General features: G+C 34.8%; 1 protein-coding gene across 1 annotated transcript in view; it reads left to right on the top strand.

Moving 5' to 3' along the window:
- CUL2 (cullin 2) overlaps positions 1-19,509 on the top strand; it is a 40,698-nt gene extending 21,189 nt beyond the window's left edge. Inside the window, exons 7-21 of the mRNA XM_063148467.1 lie at positions 537-633; positions 726-836; positions 2,072-2,234; positions 3,422-3,546; positions 5,102-5,209; positions 7,233-7,292; positions 7,666-7,794; positions 7,905-7,991; positions 8,498-8,650; positions 9,026-9,103; positions 10,868-10,934; positions 12,014-12,216; positions 14,578-14,679; positions 15,391-15,507; positions 18,580-19,509. Coding sequence (XP_063004537.1) covers positions 537-633; positions 726-836; positions 2,072-2,234; positions 3,422-3,546; positions 5,102-5,209; positions 7,233-7,292; positions 7,666-7,794; positions 7,905-7,991; positions 8,498-8,650; positions 9,026-9,103; positions 10,868-10,934; positions 12,014-12,216; positions 14,578-14,679; positions 15,391-15,507; positions 18,580-18,711 — 1,732 coding nt within the window. The 3' untranslated portion in view covers positions 18,712-19,509. The remainder of the gene's footprint in view (positions 1-536; positions 634-725; positions 837-2,071; positions 2,235-3,421; positions 3,547-5,101; positions 5,210-7,232; positions 7,293-7,665; positions 7,795-7,904; positions 7,992-8,497; positions 8,651-9,025; positions 9,104-10,867; positions 10,935-12,013; positions 12,217-14,577; positions 14,680-15,390; positions 15,508-18,579) is intronic.
- Positions 19,510-19,778: the final 269 nt, after the last annotated feature.

The raw sequence follows: 19,778 nt of genomic DNA on the forward strand, positions 1-19,778 counted from the left end.
TGGAAGATGTAAGGTTTTCCTTTTCTGTATGATATATGGTTAAATATTGTGACATAACGGGCCAGGTGTGTTATTTATTCCACTTGAAATCTACATGTTGAATAGTAGATATTCAGAAAAGAAAACAGCATGCTTCTTGTTGTGGTGCTGGTAAAAAGGATGGATTTTTTGGAACGGGCAAGAGCGTGAAGGTAATTTATGTAATAAAGGCTACAAATACAATATGAAAATTACTGTAGCTTTTAAAGTACTTGCATAGGGTATATAATTTGGAATACTTAGATTCTTAGCAAATCCTTGGAAATTTAATGACCTTTAAGTGCTTTTGAATGTTTATGAATTGCTATCTCAACAATTTAAATGTATATGAGAGAAAGAAGTGCATTTTTTATTTTAAGAATAATCTTCTTTAATTTTACCAGTTTGAGCAGGAGAGTTTACTGGAAAATGTTTTCATCCAATTATATTTCATTTGGCTATAAATGAGTTACACCACATACCTGCATTCTCATAAATGTTTTCTTTGTCTATTTCAGTGATCGCTGTGGAGAAGACCCAAACCAGAAAGTAATCCATGGGGTTATTAACTCCTTTGTTCATGTTGAACAGTATAAGAAAAAATTCCCCCTAAAGGTAGATACACATTTCTGATTATGTATTTTTAATTTGGAATGTTAATCTAGTATATACATTATTTGTCCTTTAAAAAAACTTCTCTCTTCTAGTTTTATCAGGAAATTTTTGAGTGTCCTTTTCTGAATGAAACAGGGGAGTATTATAAACAAGAAGCTTCGAACTTATTGCAAGAGTCAAATTGCTCACAGTATATGGAGAAGGTAAGAGATTCTTCAATACACATGCAATAATTAAAATCATTTTACTGATGATACATCTTGTCCTCTACAGTTCTCATAGTTGTTCTTCATGTTATGCTTTCATCTAATTGAAATGGTACTTTTTAGTGACATGGTTAATCTGAACATAGAGTACAAACCTTGCCATGGGTGGACAGTCAGTATCAAAATATTTCATAATAAATGATGACTCAATGGTACAAAGAGTGAAAAGTCAAAAAAAAAAATCAGGTTGATTAGTATTACTTTCTCACTTCCTTATTTTCTTTCAATTTGGAGTAGTGTAACATTAGAGTTTTAGCAGTATGTGGTTAGAAAAGACTCATAAGTTGTTACAAAACATTATTAAAAACTACATACTCCAAGGTGGATTTACTTTCATTTTGCTTTGTGGTGTATGAAGTTATGTTGTGATTAAATTACTTGTAATTCTTATGCCTATTTTGAGAAAACAAAGGTTGATACAACACTAGGAGTCAGTTCTTGGTCCTATCCTGTCTGCACTACCAAGATAGCAGAGTTGAGAAGAGGGCTGTGGAATTGCTTTTAAGCTAATGGTTACACACCTGAGTTGAAATTCAGGGGCAGGCTAAGACTTTAACTAAACCAAAAACAGTTTTGCCTATCACTAGCAGTCTGTAGCTGCACTACTCTCCCTAAACCTCCCTCATATTCACAGGGTGTAAGTGCTTTTATGACAGTACTCATATGACTTATCTTATGATTAAGCCTATTTCCTTCACTGAGTTATAAAAAGAGCTTTTATTAATAGCTCTGATGTACTCCTGTACCTATTGAGCAGATTTTTGCATATGAGCAGATGGACTTGGAACAGTAAAGTGATTCTTGGAGTTCTCTTTTTGTTAAGTATTGTGGTAAAATTTTCTCAGAAGGAATAAGAACTATGGTAAGAGAAATTGGGGAAGACTAGTCACAACATTAAAAGGAAGAAGAAATTTCAGGATGAAAACTATGGAATGCTGGTAGACATCTAGTAGTGACCAAGCCTAGTTAGTACTCAGACTAGATTATGTCCATTCAGTAATAGCCTGATTCAGAAGAATTAAAAAATTAAATTTTTCATCCTGCACAAATTCTTTTGTACCTCTTCTTACTTACTCTTGTTTCTCCTTGTACATAGATACACTGTTGTGTATTCTGGTGCTATATAGGTTGTCAGCATTTCTTCAGCTTGCAGTTTAAACTCCTCTGTGCAGGTTTTAGGTAGATTAAAAGATGAAGAAATGCGGTGTCGGAAGTACTTGAATCCCAGCTCATATGGCAAGGTGACTCATGAGTGCCAGCAGAGGATGGTAGCTGATCACTTGCAGTTTCTACATGCAGAATGTCACAATATTATCAGACAAGAGAAAAGAAATGGTAAGTCTCACTTGTCACAAAAAGACTGGAATGGTTTTTTGTTTTATTCACTTAGCATTGCAATTTCCTATCTTTTTTCAATGGCCTTCTGTGCATATAAGCATTTTCAACTAATGTTACTTATCTAGAAACCTCCATTAAACCCGGAATGACATTTTTCTTTTAGCATGCAACTAGTTTTTACTCCTCAAAGTATATAATCAAAACCTTTTTTTTTTACTGTTAACAATTCTTCTTTCAGCTAACGCTCTTTCTCTTTCCTTGTCTTAGTCATCTTAAAAACACACTGAAGTCCTGTGTCCTGTAGAAATGATAATATTTTATGCTTGTATTTTCTTTTGTAAACCAATGGCTCTGCCTTAACAGATTTCTTCATCATCACTTAACAGGTCAGGCTTATACAATATTTTGGCTTCTTTTCATAGCCACTTTTTATTGTCCTGAATCTTTTGTGACCTCTCCTCCCAAATCTTTTTTACAGAAGGAGATGCTCTTGTAGTTAATATTCCCTGCCTGACTAAAAAAAACATGCTTCCTGATGACTGCATGCCTCTTACCTTTGAAAGAATGCTTATTCTTGCATGAAAGATGGTGTCTCTTATGTGAAACAAATTATTTTTCACAGTCAAACTCAAATTGTATTTAATAATGGTGAGTTCAGTTTCCAGGGGATTTTTCAAGCTTGATCAGAGTTTCCATCTATTTTGTTTGGTTTCTTTTTTGGGGGTGCAGAGAGGCAAAATTACAAAAATAGCAGTTGCTTATTTAGAGCTTTTTTCACCTGAGAAAAATTTCAAGCTACCACTGGAGGCAAATAAAAAGTCAAGAAGATCTCTAAACTGATTTTAGTCAGCTGCTGCTAAGGGATATTAAGAAAGGCCAGGATTTAAAATAAACTGGCACACTATTTCTCCACACTAGCCCACCTCTCTTCTTAGAGTCTCTCCTAAAGAAGCTGTATTGGAAGGGTGAGGTAGTCACAATGGCAGGACTCAGGAAACACTGATAATAGCCCTACTCTTTCCTTGTTTCGTTTCTCAGTGATCTAGTTATGTTAATTTTTTGCTTTCAAAACAGTTGGTATTGTTTCAGTCTTTAGAAAGTTCTGTTTGAAATGATGGTACTATTTTAAGTGTTAATTTTTGGTGTTTCTAAGTGTACTCTATAAAAATGTATCTCTGTTATAGACATGGCAAATATGTATACTCTGCTCCGTGCTGTGTCCAGTGGTTTACCTCATATGATTCAGGAACTACAAAACCATATCCATGATGAGGGCCTTAGAGCAACCAGCAATCTTTCTCAGGAAAATGTGAGTTCCCTCAGGCAACTGAAATGACTGTTTGATGAATATTCTTGATCCTCTTTGTTGGTTTTTGTTTTTTTTTTTTTTTATTTTTGCCTGCATAAAATTGGTTTGGAACGTGATGGATAAGTTGTAACTTCTCATCAGCATGGTTAGCTGTGCCACATTATCTGTCCTGAGAGCTGATTGTTTTAATTGTTGTGATCTAACCAGAAACAACTGCAGCTAGATATTTCTCATTGTTGTTTGATTAATACTGCCAGGGCAAGTAGGTCCTTTTGTTCCATGTATGCATTTTTTTTTCTGAATTTCTCTTAAGTCTGTGGCATTTGCTGTTCTGGTATGTTGGAAGCCAGTGATTCCATTTTGTAAAGGCTTGACATCCTGTCCTGATTTCAATCTGCTGGTTTTCCTAATAGATTTGTAGTAATTTTGCTTTATATTGTCATGTAATTTCTGAAAATATTATCTTATTTATTTTACTAAAGTATGTTAAACTTTTTTCTATTTATGTCTGTTTAAATTACTCAATTCCATTTTTGTTTCTCCAGCATTGCTGTTCAGAGACAAACTACAAGCTTTTGTTTGACATTGTATTTGTGCATGTGTGCATCTTGCTGTCTAGATCTGTGCTCACTTTGGGATGGTGACTTTAGCTATGCAGTGTCTCTGTCTATAATAATGCATAAACACAAGTTGTACCCTCACTCTGTTACTGACTGCACAGGAATGCTTGCTATTCTGTGGCTCCACTGTAACTTCAGTGTGCATACTGCAGTCTTTAGTAGTATAGTTTGCTGTGCAATTATTTTTAGGTTTATTGAACTTACTCTTTCAAACTAGTAGTGTCTACTCACAGAAATATATACAGACCCATGAGGGTGGTGACAATTCACAGCCTTTTGTAGATAATTTCAGTGTGAAATACTTGTTCTATTGTATAAATGATGTACTTTGAAACATTTTTAGTGTGTGACCTGAGGATGTACTTGGGGAGTAATGCTAAAGAGCCAGTGCCTTTCACACTGTTGCACTTGTGCCTGCCAGCTTGTCTGTGTAGGGACTCCTCCAGCTCCTGTCAGTCATTTCTGTGCAGAGTATGATGCTGGAATGTGGTGCATGAAATTCAATTGGTAACTGCCCTATGTAGGAAAATGTAAAGGGATCATTCAGATTTTCTGTCTCTGAGGTCACTGTATAGGAGAAGCAGCAGTTTATTATATCAGTTGCTTGATTGCTGTATTTATGTTAGCATTAATGATTTTTGAAAAGGCTAGTAATGGATTTTAGGGAAAAAATAGATTACATGAGAGCAGTATACACTCAGATCTTGGTTGGATAGCAGGACAGTAAATGTAGCATTGACTTTTTATTTCCAAAACATGCTCTAACATCATAGTGTGAGAGTACAGCAGAATCCATCCTCTCAAAATTCACTGTAGTATTAACTCTCTCAAAAAAGAGTTATTAGTAAAAAATCTACAACTAATGTAGATATGTTTGTGTTAGATACTACTACTTTCCTCACTAACTTGCTTTCTGTTTTATCTACCCTCTTTAGATGCCAACTCAGTTTGTGGAGTCAGTTTTGGAAGTACATAGTAAATTTGTTCAACTAATCAACACTGTTTTGAATGGTGATCAACACTTTATGAGTGCCCTTGACAAGGTAATTTTTACTTAAGTAAACAAAGCATTGGAAAACAAAATCCAGGACCCTGATTCAGGCTCACCAAAACTCTTGATAGCATGAACACATGGTCAATGATAGTTCATATGCAGTCTTTCTTGTTTAGAAATGCAATGGAGCAAAAGATATTCCAGTGTAAGGGAAAATATAAATTAAAGGACACCATTTTAATACTTGTTTTCTGAAAGAAAGACCTTTCTTTTCATCATATTTCAAAACACAAAAATGGTGCTGATCCATTCAATGCAAATATAATTGCAGATAATGAATAGGCACAATAGGGTGAGGTTTGGGAGGTTTGGTAATTCTTGCATGCATTTGAACTTGAATTTGCTTGCTGAGATTATGTTTATCTCTGAATGCTATTAGTATTACTTCCACAGAGTCTTTGCTTAGATTTTTCAAGTTGACTGCAAAGAATACCTGAAAACTTAGATTACTTCAATCACTGCCACAATAGGTAACTTCTTCCAGGAGACAGCTGCACTTGAATTGAAATAACAAATTTAGGGAAAGAGGCTTGCTGCTCTTTTATTTGAAATGCATAGTCATGCAGGTATTCAAGATAACAGTTCTAATTACCATAAACTTTAATATTAATCATTATTAATTATAACTAATAAATATATTTTCTTTCTTTAATTTCCTCTCACAGGATGCACATATACAGTTCTTTGCTCTTTTGTGGTGTGTGCAGTAGTTGCAGTTTGTAGCTTATGTCACAGTCTAAGCTTTGACAGTTATCAGTCAAGGTTAACCTGAAGAGGCACAATGGAGAAGGTACCAGTGATGGTACCAACAGTAGTTACCCATCTGTGTTTGTGACATTGATACAATAATTATTTAGCATTTTAAAACAAATATTTCAATACCAAATACATTTCTCTCTCCATTGCAATTAATGTCATGTACCAGAAGGTGGAGTAACACGAGACTGACAACTTCATTTGCTGGCACAAAGGCAGTGTACTTTTTCTAAATACATCAGTTCTTCACTCCATTGATCTTTCTTACAGTAAATACTTAAAATATTGATTTGCTGTTACTTTTTGATGGTGACTATCAAAATCACTATTGCTGCCTCCAGTATTATTGCAAAAGATTGCTCCAAGCTTTAAAGAGTTTCCTATTTCTTGCCAAGTCATGCATTCTTTTCTCAGAGGAATTCTAGGGACCTATTAGCAAATTTTGTGATCTTGAGGTATTGTACAGAGGAGTTCCTTGTCAGTTTCTCTTTATAATGATAACAATATTTACCTTTTACAGAGGAACTGTAACTCCTGGGAACTATGATCTTGCAGTATTTTTGATTCACTGTTAGTTTACAACACTAATTTAAATGTGACATGTAGTTTAGAAACGCTGTTATTCTGATAATCTTCTTTTAATTTCTAAACCGCCATTATGTCTTTCCTTTTTCAGCATATTCAGGTTTTCTTCAGCCACCATATTGTTTGTACTCTACTACTTCAAATTTCCACTTTCAACAATATATTTTTCTTTTCAGTGTGTGAAAAAATCCAACAACCAAAGGTGCTTTCGTTTCTTACTGTTGTGAACACTTCATATAAGTTTTTCATCTCAACACACATGCTGTTGATGTGCTGCTGCTCAAATCTACTTTATCTGCACTTGTTCCTAAGATTTTTTCCATCCATTCTTTTGGACCATAATATTGCTCTATACCAATCATAATACTTTTGTGAAGTTTCTAATCAGAACTTCATTTTTTCTTTGGTTTTCTGTAATTAATGTTTCTTCTTCTACTCTTTCCACTTTTACTGAATTCTCAACTTGAAAATGTTTAACAACCAAATTCTCATAGAGCAGTAATTTAACCTTTTTATGAATTGCTTCTTTTTTTATCCCCTTTTGTGTAGTTCAGTTTTTTAGGATCTCAGATGACCTTTGCTCTGAGGATATTTTTTATTTTTTCAAATTTCATAAAAGAAAAAAGTTTAAGTCAATGACAATTTTTCTCTTTGCTCCATGTTTTATGTAGGCTTTGACATCAGTAGTTAACTACCGGGAGCCCAAGTCGATCTGCAAAGCACCTGAGTTGGTAAGTGATGCACACAAAGTAATAATTCTTATATATAACCATCCAGTGAATTGCTACAGGGTCCTTCACATGCATACCCAGCTCTCACACTGGGTCACACTCAGGTGTGTATTTTAGTTCTTACAGCTTAAGCTGCACACACATTTTGTGAGTGTGCAAAATTGCTATGGTTCTAATTTCTGGTATAGACTGTATTTCTGTGGGTGTAGAATGGATCATTTACCCATGAATGCAACCCTTGTATTCAGTAGAGTGTGACTTATTTCATGTTTGAACTATTGTAGAAATTTGGAAATACCAAATACCTTGGCGTACATTTGTTCTCAAGCTTGACAAGTAGTTTTGGGTTTGATTTTTCTTTTTTTAATTTGAGCTGGCCAAATACTGTGACAACTTGTTAAAGAAATCAGCGAAAGGAATGACAGAGAATGAAGTAGAAGACAAGCTTACGAGTTTCATTACTGTTTTCAAATACATTGATGACAAAGATGTATTCCAAAAGGTAACTTTTCCTATTCAATAATGGTTAAAGTGTCACATTTAAAGCCTACTTGAAGAATGTGGTTATGCTTCTTAAAATCCCTGTCTCTGTTTTTTTTTTTTTTAATGCAGTTCTATGCCAGAATGTTGGCAAAAAGATTAATTCATGGTTTGTCTATGTCTATGGATTCTGAAGAAGCGATGATAAACAAACTAAAGGTAAGGTAATATTCTTCTAACAGAATAAAAAAATATAGGAGTGTGTAGTGTTGAGAGGGAGCAGCAGAGGGTGTCAGAGGTAACTTAGCAATTGGTAAATCTGTTTCCAATAGCTGACAGCAAAAGCTAGTGTTTAGGTTGTGTATGAAAGATAAAAGGCTGAGTGTCACCTAGACATTTGAGATTTTTATGAGGTTTTGGATAATTTTTTTAGCTGTATTCAAGTAATTCATGTTATCCTTAAAAAAGTACCAAGGGCTTTCATAAACATGTCTATCTTTTGATCTTATAAAACAATATTTTTCAAATAGATTAGTGTATATAAGGTGAAACTAAGATAATGATAATTTTATTTAACAGTGTTTGGTTTTTATTATAACTAGTGTTTTCTGTAAATATAACAACGCTTCTGCTGACTAGATTTTCATACTGTATTAGTAAGGGAACATAATTTATATGATGAGTACTGTTTTCACTTTGAAACCTGTTACAATATTTCTTCACAGCAAGCCTGTGGTTATGAATTTACCAGCAAGCTCCATCGAATGTATACAGACATGAGTGTTAGTGCTGATCTCAACAACAAATTCAACAACTTTATCAAAAACCAGGACACAATCATTGATTTGGGAATTAGTTTTCAGATATATGTTCTACAGGTACTAATGTATGTTTATTGTTGCTGAGTTATTTGTATTTACTTTTTATGTTCTGATAACAAATATACAATTTTTCTACTTTATATGGGAACTGATGGCCTGTGATCATTGGGGAATTACTTACTTTCCTAGTGTTTCTTTGTAAAATCAACCTACTAGGTCCCTAAACAATAGTGATGAAAATTTCAGTCTTAATTAATACCTCAGTGGGGTGTGCAGAAGGTGCACTAAAAAATGATCAGTAAAACTTCCTGAGTTAATTGATTGTCTTATGACATAATGCACACTATACATCCCCTTAAGAATTTTATTTTTTTTCTTAATATATATGTTGTATGAAAATGTTAATGCTTCTATTTTTCCCAATACTTTCAGGCTGGTGCATGGCCTCTAACTCAGGCTCCTTCTTCTACATTTGCAATTCCTCAGGAACTGGAAAAAAGTGTACAGATGGTAGGTTAGTAGGAGGCTTCCTGCAAACATGTGGAAAATGTAAAATAACTCCAAATGAAAAGTCATCACTCTAATAGAGAAAAACTTGAGCTGCTTTTTTTTTGATTGTAAATTATGTCTATCATGTTTCCAGTCCATATGCAATGTGAAAGGGTCACCCAAATACCTTACTGCATTTATGTATGTATTTGTGTAGCTTTTTTACATCTCTCTTCTACACTTTGTGATTGTTGAAAGAGATGCTAATAAATGCAATCAAATGAACTAGGTTGGTTCTTTGCTTCAAAACCAACTCTTAATATTTAGATAAAAGAAGATTCTGTTTCTGATATTAAATCTGAACAGTCTTAATAGCAGATTAAGATGCAAATACAGGTTTCTTGTTCCCTGTTTCATAGAAACTGTTCAAAGTCATGCTTTGTGCAAACTTCTCTAAAGCTCATTTTATGATTTCTCAAAGCAGTAAAGGTTTTGCTTTAGCCAAATATTTTCTTTGAATGTGATAATTTCTGCTTTGTAGAGATATTTTGTTGCTTTGATAATGTTATTGTATTCTAAATGTTACCTGTACAATGTTTGTTGGAAAACAAAATATTTGTATTGATCTTTACTAAGATGTATTTGATGGTGAAGTACAATTTAGGCAATACACATTTTGTATTATTGGCCGTAAGAGATTTTTATAGCTGTTTTTATACCTTACATTGCTATTTGATGTAAGTTATAATTGTAAATGTCTTTTTTTTTTTTTGTGGTGAAGGATCTTTTTCTTGTATTACTGCTGAATATTAGGACTATTTATTCAGCTCTAATTTCCACTTAAGTGGCACTTGTCTTTAGCAATATAATAGTTCCTGACCCAGACTACAGGATCACCAGGTGTGATAAGATTTTGCTGTCTTTGTGGGTTTAAATAGGAGTATTGTCAGAAAGTATATTGCCTCAATTGGAAAATTGGTACAGAATTGTGTGTCAGAAGCAGCTCAGAGTCTGGGTTTCTTGCCTAATTTCACCATTTTGCCATTTTAAAGGAGCAAACTTACTCATGTGTGACCTAGGTAGAGATCAGTGCTTTAAATGAGAATTCCCTAAAGAAACAGAACATGACCTTGAGAGGGGAGTACTTGAAAATTGTCTGACAGTGTCTTTATTTACTGTCCAATTTGATGATTTGACCCATGGAGAGAGTTCTCTTAGGATTCTGGCAAGGGTTTAGAAGGAAAAAAAAAGTATTGCAGTTGCACTCCAAAGTGTCTGAGTGCCTGTGTAACTGGGCAACCTCTTCAGCAGCTTTTTCTGAGACTGATGAAGCTTCCTGTGAATGTATATTTATCTGAGTGGTGTACAAATACTGCTTTTCATATGTGCAAGCTCGTGGGTGGAGAAACACCTAATTCCTAAAGAGATCAAAATTCCCTGTTTTTATGTTCTTCTACAATGTTAATCAGTTTCCAGACCAAATCAGAACAAGCCAAATAGGTGTGTGTACACAGTGTTGGCATTGTGGGGTTTAGGGAGTTTGATCTTATTTTAGGGCAAGGTTTTTTGAATCAGCTGAAGTTCTTCTCTCAGAGGTAGACCTTAAATTAAGATTCAGTCATCACTCATCTTCTAAAGGAAAATGCTGTCACAAATGGATCTGCAATGTTTTCATCCAGTGTGATGGACATAAACCCAGTATTTCTTCATTAGGGTGGTAGGATGATGAAAAACTTTCATGAGTAGTTATATGTGTGACTAACTGATGTTCATTTTGTTTTGCAGTTTGAATTATTTTACAGTCAGCATTTTAGTGGAAGGAAGCTTACTTGGTTACATTATCTTTGTACAGGTAAAAATAAGTGCTTTGCTAAATTTATGATCTAACAGTTACTTGCTAAAAGTTCTTTTCAAATGACAAAAAACATGGGGAATTGGAGCATTATTTTGCATATAAAGTCAATGGACATATTTTGTGTTATAAATTAATATTTAGCACTCAGAATTTCCAAAATCCATGTCTTGTAAACTTGTGATTTACTAAACCCAAGTAAAACTAGAGTTCTATGTTGTTAACTGCAGAAAAGCACTGCAGAACTGCTGAGTTAATAACAATTGCCCTGGAATTGTTTCTGTAGTATAGATGTTCCTTACATAAATGCTAAATAATTTTAAGAGTGCATATTATACTGTTTTACTCAGGTATGTCAGTATCTACATAAATACATAATTTTAACTATTTAGTATTTATTATTGTCAAGTGTTTATTTTAGTAAGTGCCAGTCAATCATGTTTTATTTTAAGTGCTTTCAGTCTCAGGCTTTAACAACTGAGCGCTGCAACATACCACATGGAGATGAAAACCATAGCCCATGACAATGTAATGAAATGGAAATCTAGTTCTGGTAACAGAAGGTTGCTCTTAACTCACACTCACCTTCACACAGAAAATCTAAATTTGCTTTCAAGTAGATTTCTTCAGTGCTTTTTGTTTTTCATGGGAATTTTAAAAATGTAAGAATATGAAACATTTTTGATGGACAAGTATTTTACTTTGTTTTTAAGTCTTTCCTTTAATCACCTTCCTCATTAATCACTATTCTGAGATTCTGTATAAGCTGTTAATTAAAGTTTATGCATTGCAATGTGTTGAGGCTACTTGGAATTTTTTTAATGGTTATTATATGTTTATTGTTATTATACATTGCACTAATTGTCTAGTATGCATAGTTAATCAGGGTGGGGCAGTTGTTGTGGGCCCCACTGTATATGTGTAAATTCACAGCATCAGTTGTCATTGTTCCATTTCAAGTGTTAAACACAGACTTGAGTTGAATGTCTGGAAATGTATGAGGAGCTGTGGTAGTTTGGCTTCAGATGACTTTTCAGCACCTTTCATCAGTTTATAAAATACTACTGGTATCATTACAGGTGAAGTAAAAATGAATTATTTGTGCAAACCTTATGTAGCCATGGTCACAACATACCAAATGGCAGTGTTGCTTGCCTTCAACAACAGTGAGACTGTCACTTACAAGGAGCTTCAGGACAGTACACAAATGAATGAGAAGGAACTGACAAAAACCATCAAATCTTTGCTTGATGTCAAAATGATCAACCATGACTCAGACAAGGTATGCCACTATGATATTAAAAAGTTTAATGTTTTCAGTCTCGTTATTCTCATACTTGTTGAGGACTTTTTTAAAATATCCATTGTTTACTTTTATTTTTCTAAGCTTTATTTTTGACCCTTGTGTCAATTCTCTACTTACAAGGAAAAAGACAGGAGAAAGTAGAGTGCCTGTCATACAGGCTTTCTATGCCCATAGCAGCATGAAAAGGTAATAATGCAGGGACTCTTCATTGTTTCTGTTGCCTTGCTTTCAAAGTTATACTGAATCATTGGAAGGAGCCTGAGTAGTAAACCAGAGTTTTACAGTGATCCTGAAAAAATATTTGTGGGATTAAGAGACTGAAAGAAAGAGCAACCATGTTCTTCTTTGTGGACAGATTACAGAAGCCACAAGGAGAGCAAGGAGGACTTCTGTGAGAGGATTTTTGCTGCAGTTTGCCAGACTTATCATTCCATTAGTTTCTTGGAATTCCAGTAATATCTGAGCTTTGTTTGTGATTCAGGCAATGTTTGATACTTCTTTTTCTGACTCTCTCATCCATCTGTGTAGCCTTTGTGAATTTTTTTTCCAGTACAGCAAAGGGCACAGACTTTACTCTGTTAAGTAAAAATTACTGCAGAAGAGCCTGTGCATCCCATACAGACATAGCATGTGCTTCCAGCTCACCCAGAAAGCCCACTATGCAGACAGTATCAGACAGAAGGAACTGAGATATGCTGTTCAGTTCACTTACAAGAAGAAGTCCAAAGCTGCTCTGACAGCTGCTTTTGTTTTTAACCAGGAAAATTTTAGAAAATGGAAAGTGAGATCACAAGGAATATCTGGTGCTTGGCTGAAGCATAGGACATGCTTCCAATATCTAGAAATGAGCTCAGGTTGGAACAGTTGCTGGGAAGATGTCTGTTAAACCATGGGTCAAATAAAACACTGGGAGCTGTTACAGGAAACAGTGAGACCTTTAATAATCTTAGAATGTTGCCTGTTATTTAAAGGATTTACATTTATTTATGTCCATTGTATAAGGTTCACCCAGTTCCTTAAAGCTTATGTCATAGAAGAAGGAATAATACAGCTTTCCAACCCTTTTACTTTCTAATGTTTACCACTGCATTTTCCAGTTCTTTGCCTTCCAGACTACTGTATTCAAGTGTCTTTACTATTTCTGTTTTCTTTGCACTCCATCCAACAATGTGATAGCAGATCTGTAGACAGTCTATCAGCTTACTTATTAAATAAACAAGTGAGCTTTAGTGGTTTAAGCAGTGCAATTCAATACACAAACTTCTCTTTACCTGTATCTGTGCCAAACAGAAAAGTAGAGTGCAGTAAATGTTGTAGTTTGCTTTTGCTTGTTTGTTCATTTTGTGACCAGGTGTGGGGAAAAGAGCATGAGAAGCTTCACCTCAAAATCTTCATTAGTTCATTCGAATTATGCTTTTTGACTTGATGCTCAATACACAATTTATTTTGGTTTATATTCAACCATGTCAGCAGAATAATGCTAGAAGTTAATGTTAGCCTGTTTTTTTGTTAGCTTATTATTTTTCAAGCTCTTGGTCTTTCCCGTTTCATGTTGTATTTTCTATACTATTCCTGGTATCCTGATTTTTATGTGCATTGTAACAAAGGCTATTTGTTGCAAGATACAAAATTAGAGTTAATATTAGTTTGAGTGCATATTTAGATAAATATTTTCTGTGTTTACCTAAAATATTTATGCTTTAGACAGTTTGGCAAGATTTCGAGGTCTCAGAATCCCAGTAACTTTATTCTGCTGGAAATTGGTAATACTTGTGCAGACTCTTGCCTGGAAACTGCAGAGATCCGTCCAGTCATGCTGTGTTGAATTTAAAGGTGTTTTTACCATAGGAAAAAAACCCTGAAATAATAATAACAGTAATAATAGTTGTTATTATTATTATTGTCATTATTATTATTACTACTACATATATATGTGGTAAAGAATGGAGATTCTGACAGGAAAAAAAATTTGAAATCTCCAGGTAGATGTGCACTGTCAAAGCTGCAGTTTGTCAGCTGTTTCTGCTATAACATATCAAAATATTTAAATGCTTTTCCTTAAATTCTGGAAGACAACTTTTGTAAAAACTACAAAAGCAGCAGCTCCTCTTTGAGGTCCTCTCATAGATAAATTCAAATCCTACTTTCTTTGCAGGGAAAAAATGATGTTAAACTAGCTTTAAGAATTGACCCGGTTCAAGCAGCATTTTAGAATTTCCAGCTACAAATCTGATTTTTTTTTCTGTATATGTAAGACCCTAACTGTGACTTGTCAAAGTAAATTGTTACTATTTTCTGGTTCCATTCTTGATTTTTAAAAATGATTCTGTATTGCAGGAAGATATAGAGACAGAGTCTACATTTTCATTAAATATGAACTTCAGCAGTAAACGAACAAAGTTTAAAATTACCACATCAATGCAGAAAGACACACCACAGGCAAGTATTCTTTGGTGTTTCTAGCCTGAATAGCTTAGAAAGCTTATTTTTCTAAAATGGAATTTACTGTGTTAGTTTGGTGTAAGCAGATATCAGACTCTTTAAGATTTGCAAAAGAAATTTTGTAGGTTTAAAGCTTAAGCAATGCAATTTTTTTGTACTTGAAATATAGGCAAGAGAAGGTGAAATAGGGAACAACAAGAAGAAAAAGATGAACAAAATGTTAATGTCAAATGGTATTGATGTTTAGTCTATGTCATGAGACTTTTTTGTTGCTGGTGTTTATAAAGGAACTTACTGCAAGAACAGCAGAACCAATCAACTGTTTTCTTATGGTTTTGTGTCCTTTGGCAACTAAAATCAACTCCTGTGTTGTTAATCCATGTTCTCAATGTATTTCCTAAGACACAGGATTTTGTATGATATAGGTATGTGCTGCCAAACTCAGTAAATTATAGTCAATTCTGATTGCTTTTCTCCCTAGCAAAAATATTGTTTTAGATGCCTCTCTCCTACCTTCTTACTGACTTTCATGAAACCTGATATCCTTGATTTATGGACATACTTTTACTGGTATAGAACTACACCTGCATACATTTTGTATTAGTTCATCACTTTTAGTAAAGTAAAAAGTAGAGATTCAAGATACTTTTATGCAGTCTTTATTGGTCTTACTGTGTTTTGAGCATTGCTGTTGTTCCTGTGTGGCAGGAGATGGAGCAGACCCGAAGTGCTGTGGATGAAGACAGGAAAATGTATCTCCAAGCTGCTATAGTCCGTATCATGAAGGCACGGAAAGTGCTGCGACATAATGCTCTTATTCAGGAGGTGAGAGAAAGTCCTTGAGCTTGATTTCATTAAAATCTTCAGGATAGTAGGGTTCAACATCAGACTACAAAACTCAGCTGTGTGGAAAACGGTACTTCAGCAAAATTAGTGAGAATTTCCCTGGAGTCTATTTTGAACTGCAGTACTGGAGCACGAGCTGGGATCCCTCAATCTCATAAATGTGTCTTAGCACCAAAGCATTAAGTTCTTGCTGTTTCCTCTTAGCTGGTTCTATGCCAAGAGATGTTGTACCCTATAAAAATCATTGCCAGAGCTATGGGTTCAGTTGAAAACCTGAATAGGGATATTCTAGTATGGAATTTCCACAGAAGCCCTTAGCCAATTCTGTGCTCTAATCATTATTTTATTATAACTCCTGGTTTAAATTTTAAAAGTTGTCTGAGTATGGAGACGTGCACTTTTTAATCTCCCTTTTCCACAAAGCAGTACAGTTCTCTAGATTTTTTAGATTCCAGATTAATGACCTGTGAACTGTCACAGCCTGGCTTGGAAGGAATTGCTATTTCATTAGTTTTTTTCCCACTTTTCCATCTGCTGGTTGCCTGCCTAATTGTATTTCTCATTCCAGCCCAACATTTGCTTCTTCCAACCAGTTGCCAGTTTTACTTTCCTCAAACTTCCATGGCTCTTTCTTCAGTTTAATTCATTCTTGCATCTCTGAGCCTTGCTCAGAGAAGACTGGTGGGAGGGGGAATTGAGATTCCTGATTTATTCAACCATTTTGAGCATAAAGGTGGAGAGATACTGAGTAATTTGTGGTGACGGAGGAAACAGTTTACCACACCCACTCCTTAATTTTTATTTCTAAAAATAAAACCTAGCAGCAGCAGGGAGTTTGTAAGCCCAGATGATGCAGTGTGAGACCTCTTAAAGATTTTGGATACTAAGGAAGTGTTTTTACACAAAGTAAGGTTAATTTGAGAAATCTGATTTTGAATATATAAAAGATGAGGTAGCATAGGTTCTGATATTTTTCAGAATCTTTGGTTTTTTGGTTTCCCATTATTTAAATAATCCATGCAATTATGATGAAATTGTGTAAAGATTTGCAATTAAAACTAGAAAATTATAGGCAAGCCCTTTCATCTTTGAGAATACATTTTTCTGCCCACTGTCAAATTATTAGAAAAATTTCTTGAAATGTACTTTGCCTGACACCAGTTTATAAGGGTGAAATAGATTACAAATTGCTGTGTTTTGGAAACAAATCCTTTCTGGTTGCTTCTTCCTTTGTGTAATGGAAGGGCCACTTACATGCCCCTGCTGTGTTTTGCTCTTGCAGAATAGTAACATTAGAAGATTTCTCTTCAGCTTTGCAAAAAAGGTGGATTTTTCATGGTTACTCAGTTAGAAACTAGGTAGAAAGTGTAGTTGTGATATTGTTACTAATCCTGGTGCCATTGTTATTTTTATCATGCTGTTTATATTCTTAAATATAATGTATCAGTTAAAATGTGCTGTTTGACTTCTTGAGTAAGAAGGAGTATTTCTGAAAGAAGTCTGTTTACTATGAATAGTTAATATTTTCTTACCTCATTAGTATTTTTTCCTTAGCTATAAGGGCAGGATTATACTGTTAGAGAGATATTTGAGAGACTCCTAACCCTAATGTAGTTAGCTCTGATTCTAACACTACAGCACCACACATTTATTTAGGTTGAGGTGTTCAAGAAAATACTCCAGGTCCTTGGTAGACCTGTGTATGTCAGCATGTGGTCTTTATGGAATTGTTAATTGTGTTAGATGCACCCTGGTAATTTCAATTCTAGCTCAGTGTAGCAGTCCCCTTCAGGGTGAGGTAGCTTTTCCTATAAAATGAGTAAGACTGGAAGAGTAGTGGAGGGGCGACATCAGAACAGTCATTCCCAGAAAATTTTTATTCTGACCATCAGGTATTTCTGTCTGTCCTTCTTACTTGTACTGTCTTTGATTAAAAAAACCAACAACAATGAGAAAACCCACACCAATACAAAATTCTCTCTTTTGCTTTCTCTGTCTGAAGTAAATACATGAAATGTGGTGATGCCAATCAGCTTCAGTGGAGGGCTAAGTTTGGTGAAATCTGAGCAGATCTATCAGCTTGTTAGCACCCAGTTTCTCCTCACTTGTGCTGCTGTGGCACATACCAGACCCTTGGCTGTTAGCCCAACAAAACTCACTCTTTTGAGGCTTTTGTTTGCTTTGTTGGGTGAGTTCCACCTGGTGAGTTCTGTTGGTTCACAGAGAGACCCAGCAAACTCTAGAGCTGGGACAAAGCCAGCCATGAGAAGTTGTAAAGAAAACTGAAAATTCAGCTGGAATAAAATAATTTTCTTTACAGAAGAAGTAAGAACTACAGGCAAAATATGTTGTGACACTTGAGTAGTAAGGTCTGTTTGAAAAAATTTCCTGCTTACAGATTTGCACATTCTGTTGGTGCAAGAACCCTTCAGACAATTTCTTTCCCTTCTCTACAAGAGAAGTTTTCAGTCTAGAGAAACTTTTAAGAGACACATAAAGTTTTGCCTGAGTGGCAATTTCTTCCACAATGCAAATATAGATTTGTTTTCACAATAAGTAACTTCTTACTGCATGTATTAAGAAATTCTAGCATAGCCAGATGGAACTCACTAAATTGTAGGTCTGTCTTCAGTGACTAAGGAAAGAGAAGTTCATCCTGATTTTCTCCAATTGTGTAGCAAAGAAGGTTAATGGTAGGGGAACTCTACTGTGATAGTAGTGAAGAAATGTGTTAATATTAGATTAATTTTTAACATGGATATTTGTCTTCATTTGTACTGTGACAAATGAAGCAAGTGAGAGAAATGAGGAGATCTGGGGAACATCTGGCCAAAGTAACCAGTGAGCTGACCAGTCAGTTTCAGTGTCCTGACACTTATACTTAGAGATATTTTCTTGTTTTTTATAAATTAACTATTCCAGGGTTATTTAATCCTGTCTTTAAAAGAAAAATATACTGAATTTGCCTTAAAGCCTTTAGCAAATATTTAGATGACATTTATAACTGTGAAAAATAAAAAATAACACCAAAACTGTGTCTTTCTTTTGCAGGTAATTAGCCAATCAAGAGCTAGGTTTAACCCAAGTATCAGCATGATTAAGAAGTGTATTGAAGTCCTGATAGACAAACAGTACATAGAGCGAAGCCAGGCCTCTGCAGACGAGTACAGTTATGTAGCATGATGTGCTGTCCTGCAGGTATGATTGTAAGGAGATCATTGCTGTCACTGTTTGGTGTGTTCCTGTGGGAAGAGGCAGGCCTGTGCCTCCATAATTGGTCACTTGGCAGCCCCTGTTTTTCTGCTGTTTACAACATCACCAGTGCCATGTCATGAGCGTCAATGAAAATGCCTATAGATATTTCAAGCTCATGTCATTATGACATTTCTTAAAACTTTACTAAAAGAATGAGTGAAGTATTGCTGACATGTGGAGAATTGGTTGGGTACCATGCTTTTTTTTTTCCCCCTCCCCTTTCACGTTTGCAGTTGATGTTTTTTAATGTATCTTAAGACAAAGTAAAAAAAAAAATCACACAAAAAACCTAAATATTGTAATATGACAGATAACCTAATAATTGTATCTACATTAAAATGTAAAAAAAATGACGAACATGATACTGCTGCTTGTCAAATAAAAAAATAAAGTTATATAATGTGTCTGGAATGATTGTAGAGCTGGATATAGCATTAATGTCTGTAAATATTATTCAGGCCTGAAGAGTAGAAATAATGTTACGTGTTTGGGTTTTGGATAACCTCAGAAGTAGGTCTGACATAACAACTAATTTATATAAAACTGAATACCAGGTATGTCATGTTTGATGTGATTATAAAAAATATTTATGGTTCAGTGCACATCTTGTTTTCTTGAGATTAGGCTCATTTACATTCTCGGTGCCTGAAGGCCTCTGCTGTGTCTGTTAATCCCACACTGTAGGAATATATGTTACAAGGGAAAATAAACTGATGTTTGAGGGGATTTAAATGGTGTAGTTCACAAACACTTAGGAATAGTTATCATGAACATCAAAGATAGAATTCAGTGGCTTGGGAAAGCATAAAGCAGGCTGGTAACTGAAAAATGTTTTTTCTTTAATGTATTGGGTAGAAACACTACATGGATGGGTGTCTATGTTTGTTTCCACAAACTCATACTGCTTGTTTCTTGTTTTCCCTCCTGACTCCTATGGTTGTTTTTATCATGTTTTGTTTTCCTCTGCCCCAATTAGATTTCCAGCTGTTAGGGTG

Source organism: Melospiza melodia, chromosome 1 (genome assembly GCF_035770615.1).
Source record: "Melospiza melodia melodia isolate bMelMel2 chromosome 1, bMelMel2.pri, whole genome shotgun sequence".
In the NCBI taxonomy this organism is placed as follows: domain Eukaryota; kingdom Metazoa; phylum Chordata; class Aves; order Passeriformes; family Passerellidae; genus Melospiza; species Melospiza melodia.